Here is a 15721-nt window from a genome sequence, read left to right as displayed (position 1 = left end):
TTTCAGTTTGTCTCGAGTGAAAATGTAAATAAATGCTAGAGAGAAAATCGCGAAAAGTAAATAGACCCGAATTAAGTAAGACAAATGTGCAAAAGTGATTGAAAGCCAGCCAAAGCAACCAAAATGATTGTGAAAATGGAACCCGACGAGCTGATCACGTTCCGTGTGCAGTATCTGGTGGACAGCGATCCGCTCTCGGCCTGCACCGCCTTCCCGATCCCGGTGCGGGCGCCCACCTACGCCTTCGCCACCAACATGCCGCTGGCCAATCAGCTGGGCACCATCCTGCGGCTGCTGAATGCACCCCAAAGCGTAAGATATACAACTTTTACACTGAGCAAAGTAGATCTTAAATTAGATATTGAATCCAAAATTTGATATTTCATATATTTTATAAATTTATCATAAGGATGCTTAATTTTTACTTATGTGGGACTTAAAATGCGCCTAGTTGTGTAAAATACAATATATTTATTTTTAATATGGTTTAAATTTAGATTTAAATTTTCTGTCATTAAAATATATTCTTATAATATACAAAATAAATATAAATAAGCTGTAAATTGTATTTACTTTAGTTATTAAATAACATTTAATATTAAAAATAACTTTCAGCTAAAAATAAATAAATTAAGTATGAAATACTTTGATTACTACGTTTTTGTAATCATGATACCTAGATTCTGATCAAAAATTTTATTTGCAAGAATACAAAAATATGTATTTTTTGTTTATATTAGATAGATAAAGTAAATATTAAGATATATGTATCAAGCAATTTAATTTTATTTTTTCTCTCGGTTTACCATCAAATTTTTCTTGTAAAACAATGTATCTTGCACTCTATTTTCTGTATTAATCGCTCAACTAAAACAAGTGGTTTCCCCTTTCTTTTTCGGTCTTAACTGGCTTAGCTTATCTCTTGGCCGCTTATCACTGGCAAAATCTTTCAGCCGAAAAAATCTTTTGTTGTGCAAAATTAACCAAGCCATACGCATACAAATATGAAAAGCGTTAACTCTTTTACTGCGCATTAACGAGATACTTTTGTATACATTAAAAGGTGGATAGCAGCATTATCGCGATCAAGATTTGGATTTGAGTATTCTTTTTATTCTCTTAAGTTTTTGAAGGTTTTTGCTGAAAAAAAAAATTTTTATTTTTATACCATGACGACAACTTTTTTGCATTCCCCAAACTACTAATACAATTGCTGATTAGTTTAAACAGTTACTAAGAAAAGTATATATACTTGAGCTTCTCAATGAGTAATAATTCTTATTAAAATTGCTTTTGTAAGCTCAAGTATTGATTATTTAAACTGTTTGTATTAATTTAGTTGATCGTATTCAATCAATATTTTATTAGTGCTCAACGAAGGTAAAAAGTCCAATTTAAATAAAGCGAGGTCTACACAATAATTTGCATAGCGTGTTATACACAAATGTGTGTTCTACATCGCTTCCACATTTCCTATAAAATAAACGATTGAAAGAATAATAACTCGTTCAACGCAGGCAGGAATGAGAATGAGCCATTATTGCCTCCGGAAAAAAACACCAAAAAGTAAACAGAATCCACAATTGATTTATTTGAGAAAATTTCGCTTGAAAGCCAAAGATTAAACTTTGGCCACAATGCTAAAAAACCGACATTGGTCGAAGGGCTAGAGGAGTTTGCCTTTGCCAAGTCAATTGAAACGAAATAAGTTTTATTTGGGGCCAGCTGAGTGAGCGTTGAATTGGAAAAGCCACAACTAAAACAAATAGTTGAAAAGTTTGGGAAATCGGCAAAAATGGTAATTGGTCAATAATAAAGGGAAAAGTTTCCAGGAAGCAAAACTTAAGTGTTTAGCATGTTCTTGGCTGGCACTATTACAATATTTTATTGTGTGGCAAGCGATTTGAACAAATGATGCATTGCAAGCCAATGAACCTTCCTTCTCCTCCAGGAGATCCCAGTCGAAAGACAATGGCAGATGCAGCTCGGAGCCTAAGGCTCTGGATCTGACGAGGGCTTGGCCATTCTCTGGCACTGGCTCGATCCATTGCACTGGGGGAAGAGCTGGCCCGGGGCTTGGCTAACTTATTGCTATCGCACAATCTGTGGCAACTAATAGGAAGTTGGAGGGAAGAACTCCAGTTGGGGCCACTTCGCGGAGTGCATTGTGAAAGCCAGAAAGCCAGAAAGCCAGTAAGCGAGCTAGCCAGCAATTATCTAAGCCTGCCATTGTTTGGGCCTGACTTTGACTAATTTGCAAAAAAGCCACTAAGGAGCACATCGAACAGCCCCATTCCCTGCCTGTCATCTGTCATCCAGTCGGGATGTTGGGTGCTTACAGCCGTGAGCCGGGAGCCAGAGGAGCCGCAAGGATACGTAAATCTTGACAAGCGGCGGCAATAAATTCTAATGAGCAAATCGCAAAAGGAAGTTCTGCTGGCCTGGCCTCCCCAGTCCAGGATATTGTTGTCGCGGTCAGATTTATGTGGCAGGCAGCAGTTGCAGATCTGGAAAGCCGGAGGAACCAGCAGCTGTAAATGTCATTTGTCCAATTAGTCAGCGACCAGAACTTTGCTCACTGCTCCCCTGCAACTTGTTAAATTTAGCGCATTACAATAGATTCATAAATTTTCGCCGCGCCGATCACTAATCTCCAATGCCGTCGTCAGTGTTTTCGATGACATCAGACATCAGGCCAGCGAGCCAAACAGATTGAAAACGGACAAAGTTAAAAATATAAATAATCATGCCCGTTGCCGGCCAATAAATTGATGTGGGGCTCAATAAGTTTATATAGCCTTAAGGAGTACATCAGCTATGAAAAATTAAATCATGCTCCTATCAATTTCAGATCACCTCTTAATAATCCAAACAGGAACAAATATTAGTTAAAAGCATAATCTCTAAGTCTTGGTCTTAGCTTTTATATTATACGCCAATTCCTTGTCATGACAAATCGATAATATTTTTAAGAATTAAGCCAAATAAATCAAATAAAACATAGTATAATAATATTTTATTTGACAACTTAAGAAGCAGAGCATAAAAAATTCGACCAACTCCAGTGGACTTCAGTTTGTTTTGATTTTGAATGTATTATTTTTGCCAATTATTTTTGTGGCTGTTGACTTTGCATTAGGCACCTTACCAAAAAATCACAATATACTCGTAGAATTAGATAAGCATACAGGGAGTACTTCCAATCAATGGAAACCAAACAAAGGCAGATAAAGAATTAGAAACAAAAAACTGAAGTGAAAAGCCACAGCAATCAAATTGAAACGCTCTTGCCGGTTCAGTAATTAATTGTAACAAAAACTAATTTAATCAAAAGTAATCGTTGAATTGAGGGCATTGCGTCACTTACATGTGTCATTCGCACGACCGGACAATATTTAAATTCATAGTCAATCAAATTAGTTTAGGTCAGCTTATCCGCTTGAATAGGCCAGGAAATTTTCCATTATCCATTTTACAATTTACTCACGTTGGTCAAATATTTGAGCCACGTTGACACTTACGCATCTCCGGTTATTTGCAAAAATCATTTGCACAAGTCCTCCTCTCTTCTTTGAAGTTTTTAAGTTCAATTAGCAGAGCCGTCCATCAGATTTTGCGGTCAGATGAGGGTCAATCAACTTTGATTGATGTGAAAGCAAAAGTGTTAGTCACCTAAATCAGCACACATAAACAAGGTCAGGTCTTTGTTATTAGTTGTTTAAAATTATTTTTAGATTGTTAGCGAACCCTGATCCTATCAACCAAATGACACGATAATCAATTGTTTTTAATTACTGACATTACATTATTATGTGTACCTAACTTTTATATATTTAGCTCTTCACTTCCAATTAAAATTCCTCTTTAATTTGATTCGCCATTTTGGTGGTAAAAAATTTGATAAACTAATGAAAATTAATTTGGAATTTGTCATTTTTATCCATTTAATTGGCTGTCAATAGTTTGAAAATATTTATTGCTTTTCCAAACCATACTGGATTTTTAGCTGGGTTTTGTTTTGCTTTTTTACATTTTCTCCTCGTCGAATTTAATGCTCGCCGCCTTAACTGTGTCAATAGCCACATTTATGTGTTTGGCAAAAATCATTTTGATTAAAAATCTTGTCATGCTTCACTCAAAGAAAAAAAGCCACAGATATAAAATTTGCATAGACCTGTGAATGAATGAATGAGTTTGAGTGTAAAAGAGGAGGCGAAATATAAATAAATCATAAAAGCGAGCCGGAATGGATTTAGTTTTTGGCCAATGTTTGCTTTGGTTTTAATTGCTCTTGGGCTTATATAAAGAGGCGTTTATAAATATCGACTAAGCACGCATTTGACACATAATTTGAATGCGGATTTCCAGTTTAGGTAAACAATGACGGACACACTTGGTCTAGAAAGTTTTTCCATGCCTTAATGCTGAATCAACATGCGGAAGCTTGACCCAAGGCAAAATTTGCTCGGAAAGTCGAGAGCTCTCTTTTCGATAAGAAAACGTGACTCGCTAGACAGCGTGGCACTCTAAAAATATTTTTTTTATTTAGTGAAGTGTTGGCGAGTCATTTACCTAAGAAATCTTGAATTGGATTTTGTGGTCATTGCTCATGTTTGTTAAGTAAAATGCAGTAATAGATTAATCACTGTGAAGTGCTTATAGAAATGTTCTTTAATAGTTCTTAGAAAAGTCATTGACCATCAACTGGTCAATACTTAAATTTAGCAAATATGCTTTGTTAACAGAAAGCCCTCAGGACATGCGATGGGTATTTTCGAAGGTGTGTCTGGCCAGAAGCCAGACAAAAAGCGCTAGCCAAACCCAGGCCCAAACTCGCATTCTCTGCTAATTCCGGGGCGTGTCCAAGGGGGCGTATGTGAAATCTTCCTCCCGGAAAACGGGACAGTATTTCTCCTATTTTTTTGCCGTTTTGTTTACTTTTTTTTCACACATTAAGCAAGCGTCGTCGACACAAATATTTCCATGTTGTCCGGTAATCGTTCTGTAAATGCAGAAATAATTACTTTCAATGCGCCAATAAAACAACGTCTGCGACCGTCGTCAATCAGCGCATTTGTGCACACGCAGCAGGAGTTTGATCAATCAGCGGCTGGAAAACGGAAAACTGAAGTCTGAAAACCGAAAGCAGAGAAAAGTAGGTGACCAGCCGGCGACGACGCGTCATCTTGGTCTTGGCCAGCAATCAACTGGCGGCCTCAATGTGCGCCTAAACGAAATCGTCTGCGGACTTTCAATGCAGCGTCCCGCACTGTACACAAAAAAAATAAACAGTTCATTTTCAATAACGTACATAAATACATTTATGAGTGTTTTTAAAATTTAAGTATGGTTTCTCAGCTTTTTGCATCCGTCTGTAATACAAGTGTATGAACATGATAAGAATAGTTTATAAAAAAAACTTGACAATAAAATTCAAATTATACTCAAAAAGTTTTTTTATTTTCTAAAATGTTAAAAATTTCTTTGGATCAAAGTGTTCATTAATATGAAAAAAAATTTCTCTGAGTGCCTCAAAACGTTCTACGCTGCAGCAGCATATCAACCTCCCCAACTGCAACTCAACTCAAACCCAAACTCCATCGCCATCACCATCAGCTTCTTTCTCTTTTCCATGAGCCGAGACCATAAACAACTTTTACTGCGTAGTGCGGTAGTGGCGAGATCGGCGTTGGCATTTACTTTTAGCCAGACTTTAATTATAATTGCCAGCGAAACTAAGCATCTTCTCTTCCCCGTTTCAGATCGATGATGCGGCCATTCAGGTGTACAAGGATGGCGACTACGGAGCCTACCTGGATCTGGAGTCATCGCTGGCCGAGCAGACCGAGGAAATCGAGGGACTCAACGTGAGGTGAGTGCGGAGAAGACAACGATTTGTGGAGGAGCCCCGCCAACACCTGACCCAAAACGCCGGCTAATGAGCTTGGACGGAATAGAATTGTCAGCCCACATGGGGCACACCTGGTGCACTTCACCCACTCGCAAACATTTGTCAGGGGATTTCACTTTTGCAACTATGTCTGCCACTGCTGCTGTTTACCTTGAACCCATTTTCCTATTTTCGGGAACGTTGCTGCCAAGCTGGCTCGTTTCTAGCCACTAGGATGTTAGGATGGTTTTTAAAACATTTTAAAGGAGTTAAAAGAAGGCCTTAAAATAATTTTAAATTATTGCTTAAGAGGTTGTTATCTTGCAGTTATTTATATGTTAAAAATATCTTATTTACTTTATAGCCAACTAAACATCGGGATGATTTCATCTCTTATTTTAAATATTTTTAGAAAGTTAAAAAATACACATAAAATACATATTTGGCCATGCTAGGAATTTCTATCTTTTGTGATTGTTAAATTTATGTAAATATGTATCTTATAAGGATTTGTAGCCACCAACAGTTGCTGTTTATGTTTGTAATGTAATGATCGTGGATTAACTTTAAACTTTTTTAAAAGCTTGATTTCACCACTCCTTGTAATCAATAGTTAGCAATGTTGATCAGGAAACTCCGAACCAGTCGAACCCCTCTGGGTTATTGGGGCAGTTGATCGTGGGTGGCTCTGTCGGCCTTTCACCGAAATGCAACATATTACACATACGCCATGGCGGTCCGCCAGCATCGCCATCGCCATCTCCGCTCGCTAATAAAGTTATTTGGCCGGGCCATAAAAAACTGTCGCTATCTGTGGCACAGGAAACGGAGTTGGCTATCTGCCTACCTGGCTGGTTACCTCTACCTGCTTAGCTGCCTGCCACTATGCCACTCTGTCGCACTGTCGCTCTGGCCGGCACTCACATCGCAAAGACATTTGCATGCCACGACATTGCTACGTGCAACTTGTTGCCGCTGCAGTCTGCAGTTAATTTGCATTTAATCCGCGCACAGCCGCAGAAAAAGAAGCACAGAGACAAAATAAAAACGCTCGCCACTTCACTTTTGAGTCGTTGTCGTAGCAGCCTGCAGTTGTTATATTTACATTTTTTTCGGTCTTTTCTGATATCTGGCATAAATTTTCTTTATGTATAAGTATATTTAAGTACCCTTTAAAAGGCAGTGGTTTCTAGGTCTAATGAAAGTTGTATGTTAAGGAAAGAAAACGATTAAAAATTAGTGGTGTTTGGCACTCTGCACTTAATTTAATTGATTTAAATATACATTTTTTAATAAAACCAAAAAACATTATAGCAAAAAGAAAATATATTTAAATGTTAAAAAATTAAGTTTAAAACCAAATTCTAAATACAATCATTTGATTTTAGTAACGTGTAGAAGTTTTGTGAAACTATTTTAACCCTTTAGAGGTATTTCTTAGTCTTATCAAGCCCTTGTTTTCTCACTTCTTAGTTTTTCTTGTTTATTTTCTCGGCCAGTCCGGAGAACGTGATGTCATGGCATAGGCAGGCGCTAAGACAGCTCCACAAAACTTGGGGCACAAAGAAAAATGATGTACGCGACGGGGCACAAGTGTCAAAGTAAGATCAGCAGCAGTCGCCTATGAAGATGTTGGCAACATCAGTGGTATGGTCATAACCGTTCTGAGTTCAAAGTCAATGTTCTGGAGTTGCTTAACCCTGGGCCGGCGGAATGGATGTATATTCCTGGTCTATTTCTGACTTTTACTTCAGCACCGCATCCATGATCATCAGTCATTGTGAGGCGGGGCAGCCGCATCTAAGCTGTGCGAGTATCTGCAGTCTTTGAAATTATAACGTAAATGTCGCCGCGTCTGCGCAAATTGCCGCCACTTTGCGGCGCAGCTCGTCTCCACGCCATTTACGAGTGGTGTGGCGCCAATGGCAGTGGAGTGCTGGAGTGCTCTTCTTCTGGCCATGGCCATGGCCAGAATAGCAGCTCCGCTCAGTCCGATGGCCACTAATCATGCTTATCGCATTAGTCATGGCAGCGCGAGCTCGCATGCAAATCATGCGCTTCAATTCGCATCAAAATTCCGCAAAAGGTGCCCGTCAATCTGCAGAAAAGAAGACACACTTTGCACACGCACAGGTGTGTCTTGGACATTCGCGGCTCAGACACTCACCTTTGTTGCGCACTCTCGCCTATACTGTATGTCTATATAGATATAGTTTGTGAGCCCGGTGTCGGACTGCCTGCCGCCCCATAGTCCGTTTTCAATTATCTGCGTCGTTTGTTATTACTTTTATTATGACCAGCTGGGGCCGGGGTGAAGCGAAGCGAGCACCAGCGGGTAATCAATGTTCTTAACTGGTCAATGAACTGGGCTTGGACTTGGGCAGGAGTCGAGAGGTGCTGGAGGTGGCAGGCAGCCCCCCATTGTGTTTTGGCAGCTCCACATGGGGAAAACTGGTTCGTAGTGTGAGGTTTATTAGCTTAAATTTTGAAAAAGTGTGAAAAGAAAGAAAAATCTCGTGTTACTAAGTTAAACCTAATTGCAAGAATTCAAAAACTATATGTTCTTCCAGTGAACATACTTTTTGTCTGATAGTTTTAAATATGTGTTTAATATTTTGTTTTGTCTATGCAGAGATAGCAAGTTTGGATATGAACAAAAATATTTTCAATAAACAAATTCAGATATCTCTAGGTATATATAAACTTGATTAATATCGTTATAACAATTGCAATACAATTAGATTTATATAAAAATTTAAAACATATAGAATAATTTTTTCAACATACAAATTATTATTATAATTTATTTATACAACTTTCTAGAAATTTGCCAATAGTGATAAGAACAATCTAATCAAACTTATTAATTCTTTTTTTTAATAATAAAATGATCATTTAACACAATAGAAATTTAAAGTTTAAAAATATTGAATATATTTGCTCACAGCCATTTCACTAGCAGCGAATTTGCAAACCAATCGACGAGTGAAAGTGTATGAAAAAAGTTTTTTAATTTTTACACTGCATGGGAATGGGAACAAAGCTGCCGGAGAAATAGTATTGAAAATTAATTTTCATTTTTGACCCACAGCCGCAAGAACTCTCTGGTGGTGCGAACGCAGCTGAATGTGCGCGTGCACGCTATAATTGGTAAGCGGAATGAAAAGCTTATTGCGCATACGCCTCGTGTAACCGACTGACTTTGCCTTTGTCCAGAGAAACTCCTATCCGCGGAGGGCAGCGACCTGCGGCGCGCTCTCTTCTCGCTGAAGCAGGTGTTCCAGGAGGATAAGGATCTGGTGCACGCCTTCGTGGCCCTCGGTGGCCTCAATTGCCTGGTGCGCGTGGGCAATTGTGCGGATCAAAACTATCAGAATTACATTCTGCGGGCCCTCGGTCAGGTGAGTAGCGCAGATTGCAGTGAGAGCCCATGGGAAGCTTGGCTAATTATGTCATTCGATGCGGCTTTGGCAGGTCATGCTCTATGTGGACGGCATGAACGGCGTGATGAAGCATGAGCCGACGATGCAGTGGCTCTACTCGCTGATTGCCTCCAATTACCGATCCGTGGTGAAGACCGCCCTCAAGTTGTTGCTGGTCTTCGTGGAGTACGCCGAGTCCAACTGCTATGCGCTAGTCAGTGCCATTCACGCGGTGGACGGCTCCCAGGGCACTCTGCCCTGGTCGAATATAATGAGGTAGGTTTCCTTTTGGATAGTTAAAGATAGCTAGCTATTCAAATATATACATATAAGAGATTTTTAGAGTTGTACTTATTTAAACATATTCTCCTCAGACTGCTTAAGGACTATGATAATGCCGATGCCGAGTTGGTTATCTACGCCACTTCGCTGATCAACAAAACACTAGCGGGCCTGAACGATCAGGATAGTTTCTATGACGAGAGCGATCTTCTGGAACAACAGGGCATGGAAACCGTGATCCAGCGATATATGTCCAAGCCGGGCACTGACTTGGATCTCCTGGATCAGCTGCAACTGTACGAGGCTGTGCTTGAAGTGAGTTTACTACTTATTTGGGGATATCTTATGAGCTCAGACAACATAAATATTTTATTACTCAGATTTGAGGATGGTGAGTCGGACGGACAGCGTTTGCCGCAGAATTCAATGCGTAAAACGCAGCGTTATCGTCCGGGGACAAACACCACCGAGAGGCGCAAGTCTCGACGTCACAGCACTGACAATAGCCCCGCCCCCTTGACCAAGGTCCTGCCCACCACAGTCCTTCGGATGACGCCCACCCAGGGCACCTTGGATGAGGATAGTTCCGGGTCCACCAACTCCACGGAATTCAGCGGGGGATTGTTTAATGAAAAGAAACGTAAGTTCTGGAATAAGAAACTAACCGCAAAAATAATGTTACTACACGAGTAATGGCTATAAAAATATAACATATACAGCTGCGGTCATAATAATAGTAGTGGCACAATAAAAAGTGCTCAATAACAAACGTTTAAGGCATAGGAAAACTGTAGTTTTAATTTACCTTAATGTTAAGATACCATCTAGCAAAATAAGGTTTAAAAAACTTGATATTGTTTTTGTTTTCCTACAAAAACTTTTTTAATTCTATAATACCACACAATTAGGTTTAAAAAGATTTTTATATTGTTTTGTTTTTTACAAAAAATTTAAACTGTTTATAATTCTACAAAATTTCCTTTTTGAAATAATGTAGTAAATAATTGTAAAATAAATCCTTGGTTATCTGGACTTTGTGTTGGAATAAAAATATTATTAATATCTGAACTATTCCTTAAATTGGAAACAATAAAAAATTGTTGTATCAATTTTATTTTAAAATATTTTGAAATGTTACATCTATGATATATTGGAATTTTGTATGTGCCCCATTAGTAATAACTTAAAAAAATATAAAAATAGTTTTAATAGTTGCTTTTAAACTAGCTTAGAAAGCTATTTTCATAAGCTAATAAATTCAAATATTCAGGACCGCGGCTAATGTAATGTAATTCATTGTAATATAATGATATGGGGACAGTGTTTCTGGCGGCACTAAAAAAGGCAGAACTGTACCAGACCGTATAAAGTTAAATTTCATTTTTAATTTATTATATTAACTTCTCCATTAATCCCATTAGCTCGCGATGGAGCAGGCGTGACTCCAGGACTTCGCAGGAGGCGAGAGCGGGCGGAGCGGCACAAGAGCTTCCTGAAGGAGCAACAAGAGGCGGCGGCCAATGGCATATTTGCTGCTCTAGAGCAGCGCGAAGGTCTGGGTAAGTTTTGAATTGAACCAAATGAATAGTTTACACAAGCTGCTTTTGACTTGGGCGACTAACTAACTTGTGATTCTCTCTCCCACCACAAACGCTAATCACTGTGTGTATTATTGTCCCGCTGTTCACCCGCTGATCATGCTAACCACAAAACCAAAACAAAACAAATCAAAAACACCATCCATGCCAAATAATAAAAGGCCAAATAGTAACTGCCATACCCGCCACCATCCAAGTCGGCGGACAGTCCGCCCGAGTCTTTGCAACACGAGGAGCCGCCGTGCAACAACCTCAGCGGAATCGGCAGCCTCAGTAACAACAATGTGAGCAGCCTCAGTTGCAATGACACGCCGAACAACAGCCTGCTGCTGATGAGTCCCAGCAAGCAATTGCTGACCGGCAGCCACAGCATCTCCATCATAAACAACAGCTTCGACAAGGCGAGCAATAACAACCAGAGCGAGTTCCTGACGAAAAAGAATCTGTTTCGAGAGCGCAATTCAACTGTGATCAGTGGCATTATGAAGAATATACAGCAAACCGATAGTGCCTACAAGAAGTACGAGAACGAGGCGAATCGGCTGAACAACTACTACAGTCAGTCGCCCAAGCACCAGATCCATCAGCCCATGCAGCCCGCACCGGAAGTGCTGTTGAGTCCCAAGAAAACGTTGAATGCCTCGGGATTTGACCTTGCTCCCGCTCCGCTGAGCTCCACCCCCGTTAAGTGTGATGTCCTGCCCGAGCCGGAGCCACTGAGTCCGGTTAGGAAGCCCGTGGCGGCCCCCCCACCGCCTCCTCCACCGCCACCGCCGCCACCACCGCCCCCTGGCTGGTGGCACGCCCCCATCTACAGCAGCCCGCCCGCAGCTCGAACCCTAACCAGTACTAACCCAGATCTGCTGCCGCGTCCTGTGGATCCTTCAGGTGGGTCTCAACCCTAACCCTTTTTCACTCACCCCTTCTTCTCACCTGTGTGTTGCATACTCGCAAGCGCCGCCAAAAAAACACCCACATTGCATTGCGCACCTGCCGCTGCATACATTCGAGGGCTCAGAATAATGTGAACTGTGTTAACTTTCCTATTGTTAATATCGCAGATATGGAGCGCGAGGACAAGCACCTGCTGCAGCAGCTGAAGCGGGACCACACCGTCAAGGACCTTACCCAGAAGCTGAGCAACCTGCCCATGAGTCCCACCCAGGAATCCGCCAATCGAGCCCTCGTCGGCGACATGTCCGGCCTCATTTCGAAGGCCAAAGAGGGTCTGGCCAAGAGCAAGAGCAAGGGAGAGATATCCAGGTAAGTGATCCGGATTGGAAGATTAAGATTACGTTCGCTGAGTGTGGAAAACTATCATTGGTCGAATGGGAAACGAAAAGTTCATAAAATTTTACCCTAGCTTATCTATTCAATTTATTAACTATTCATTTTCTTATAGAAATTTTACTCAAGGAATATTTAGTTGGTTTTTCTACAGAAAAACTATTAAAATACCATATTAGTTGTTTGACATTTTCATATAAATAACCTAATTTATTTTGGCACAATGTTTTACCCGCCATGTTAAGGTACTAATCGAAATTATTTACATTTTCCTAAAATGAAGCTGAATTGATTGCACTTCAACGCAATGTGCCTTTTTCCCTCTTTCTACTTATCTTAACTAGATTAGATAGGGTTTCCTTCTATCTTTACATGGTTTATGGCCAAGATTTACGAGAATATATGGCGCCACCAGTGGAAGATAAGTATTTGGGCTAAGACAGCAGCGATTAACAGTGCCATGCTTGCTGGTCATCCGATGGCAAGTGTGCCAGGGCTCTATGACGCTAATCTCAAGCCGAACAACTCAAAGTTTAAACCAAACAGACAATCAATTAGTTCACAGGTGGTCAAGATTTATTGGGGTGTCGGACAGAGTCGTAAACTATGGCTTATCCGTAGATGGGGTTGTACTTCTCGTACAGGGCGATGTAGGCGGCCTTGGCGTCGTCGACGGACACTCCCTTGCGGCTCAGCCAGGCATCGTACTTGGCAGCGCCCTCGGCATCAGCGGGCTTCTCGATGGTGATGTCGCCCTCATGGATCTGCTTGTACAGGCCGTAGAACTCCAGGAAAACCTCCGTTGGGGGCTTCTGGCTGAAGGCCTTGGTCTTCTCCAGGATAGCGTTGAACTGCGGGGGCACAAACAGAATTAGCGATTTCCATATCCAGATCCTGACGATCATCAACTTACATCGGCCATGTTGCTTGAGTTATGCCTGACAAATGTGACTTGTTCCTCTCAGTGCACCGCCTTTATACTGCCCGGAAATCGAAGAATTATAGTTAACAACGAACGCTTATCTGTATATTGAAATCGTTAACTGTTGCCAATGCAAGCCGATAATGTTGAGAGTCCATTGTGCAAATGTAGCTAGATTAGATTTATGTGGCAGTTTCGTAAGAGTCCAGGTTTTCGCACAGTCTAAGCAGTGCCCAAAAATCATGGTCCTATCATTGTTCGTCATCGGGTTTCACGGATCTCTAGAAAGTTGTATGTCCCGCCCCTCATCGCCTGATTTCTTATTTCTTATCGCCTCAAGAGTATATTGTGCTGCTAGTTGTACGTCTGTCGCAGATTAGGTCAGACTAATCATTTATGAGACCCCTTAACATGATAACTGAAATTATTGGGGGAAAGAAAGAAAGTCTAGTGCTGTTGTCGAGATGAAATAATATATTTTACCATTTAGGTCTTCGAGTGTGGACCAGGACCTAAAGAAGTCCGAGCCCAAGAAGTCGGAGAACGAACTTCACTGGGAGGAGCTGGTTAGGAACAGGACGAGGCCCCTGAATCTCTGTGACCTGGACTTCACGGATCTGAGGGATGATGACGAGAAGGATGTGCTGGCTCCTCGTAGTCTGGGCGCCGGTATACCACCTCCGCCACCGCCACTGGGAGGAGCCATTGCCCCACCACCCATGATGCCGCCCAGCCTGGCACCTCCACCCATGTTCGGATATGGCGGCAGTCTCACCAACAGCGTCAACTCGCTGAACGGATCTATAAATGGGGAGCTGGTCAACGGGAATAACACCATCAAAAAGAACAAGAAGACGGTAATTGAGCAGCCATTTACATTTATTTAAGAAATGAGAACTAATGGCTTTTATTTATACTTACAGGTCAAGCTCTTCTGGAAGGAAGTGCGCGAGGACATGATACCACAGGTGGTGGGCAAGACCATTTGGGATGAGTTGCCCGATGCCAATGTGGACACCCAGAAGCTCGAGCATCTCTTTGAGTCCCGGGCCAAAGACTTGATGACCAAGGTGCGTTTGGTAACATTCTAGCCCTCATAACTCCCAATTGGTCAAAGGTTCTCGAAATTTAACGAATCTACGATAAGTGTGTCTAAATTAGCCATAGACTCTCCTTTAAGTGTATGTTGCGTTAACAAAATGCGAATGATTTTTGTATTCTTCTTTTCCCTCTATTTATGGATATCTTGTATAATTCTTAATACGTACTATAAATGTCGAACGGTCTGTTTGCGGATAAATCTACATAAATGTTGTGCTAAACTCAAAACCAAAATGCAAATAATTCTCAAATATTCAAATGTTTCCCCATGTCTCTAGGAGGTGAGTGCCAATCAAAATGTTATTAAATTTGTTTGTCCTTCTGTCTCTCTCTCTCTCTATATATATATATCTCACCATATAACTCACGATCTGTTGCCCATATTGTTTTGTGTTTTGTGTTTTGGTGTTGGTTAATATCACTATCTCTTGCACACTCTCTCACACCCACGTACACTCGAAGAAACGATCAGAACAGCACAGAAACTCCTATCCAACTTTGCACTTTGCACTCTACACTCTCGTTTACTCTTTGCACCACTGTGTTTATTTTATATCTGACCGATCGAACACACTGATCGAAAGGTATTAACCCCATTTCGCTGACCTTGCAGAAACAACAAGAGCTGAACAAGAGCAAAGAGATCATCGTGCTCGACCACAAGCGCTCCAATGCCATCAACATAGCGATCACCAAGCTGCCTCCTCCGCGGGCCATCAAAACAGCCATCCTCAAGATGGACGCCACTGTGGTCACGCGCGAGGGCATCGACAAGCTGCTCAACATGCTGCCCACCGACGAGGAGCGGGGCAAGATCCAGGAGGCGCAGCTGTCCAATCCCGAGCTGCCCCTGGGCAGTGCCGAGCAGTTCCTGCTGACCCTGGCCTCCATTTCGGAGCTGGAGGCCCGCCTCAAGCTGTGGGCCTTCCGCCTGGACTTTGACAACAGCGAGGTGAGTTCTTACTCTGAATATCACGGAACTTGATTTAAAGGTGTAGAAATATATATTTACAAAGTTATTTAAAAAATAGGTTCGAAACCAGGTTTCCTAATTGTACATTTTAAATTAAGATTACAAATACAATCCCATTACAATAACATTCAATAACCCAAAAAAATATAGATGTTCATGTTTGAATACTAGGATATATTTTCAAATCTCTTGAAATGTTTTTCGAGTTAAATATTATTGCTATTTTATTTACTTGACTAAAATAAA

The 15721-nt window shown here is 41.0% G+C and overlaps 2 protein-coding genes across 2 annotated transcripts in view; one reads left to right on the top strand and one right to left on the bottom strand.

Moving 5' to 3' along the window:
* LOC128258742 (FH1/FH2 domain-containing protein 3-like) overlaps positions 1–15721 on the top strand; it is a 30156-nt gene that overhangs the window by 11589 nt on the left and 2846 nt on the right. The window contains 13 exon segments of the mRNA XM_052990589.1: positions 7–312; positions 5763–5872; positions 8982–9040; positions 9107–9291; positions 9365–9588; positions 9687–10234; positions 11016–11153; positions 11354–11394; positions 11396–12080; positions 12254–12455; positions 13892–14258; positions 14325–14471; positions 15116–15454. Coding sequence (XP_052846549.1) covers positions 124–312; positions 5763–5872; positions 8982–9040; positions 9107–9291; positions 9365–9588; positions 9687–10234; positions 11016–11153; positions 11354–11394; positions 11396–12080; positions 12254–12455; positions 13892–14258; positions 14325–14471; positions 15116–15454 — 3234 coding nt within the window. The 5' untranslated portion in view covers positions 7–123.
* LOC128258771 (acyl-CoA-binding protein) lies at positions 13034–13535 on the bottom strand. The gene is made up of 2 exons (XM_052990639.1): positions 13393–13535; positions 13034–13330 (listed from the first exon to the last, which is right to left on the bottom strand). Exons 1-2 carry the CDS (start codon positions 13399–13401, stop codon positions 13091–13093), a joined length of 249 nt encoding a protein of 82 aa, XP_052846599.1. The 5' UTR covers positions 13402–13535; the 3' UTR covers positions 13034–13090.

Source organism: Drosophila gunungcola (genome assembly GCF_025200985.1).
Source record: "Drosophila gunungcola strain Sukarami chromosome 3L unlocalized genomic scaffold, Dgunungcola_SK_2 000003F, whole genome shotgun sequence".
Classification (NCBI taxonomy): domain Eukaryota; kingdom Metazoa; phylum Arthropoda; class Insecta; order Diptera; family Drosophilidae; genus Drosophila; species Drosophila gunungcola.
This window is presented reverse-complemented; position numbering and strand designations above follow the sequence as displayed.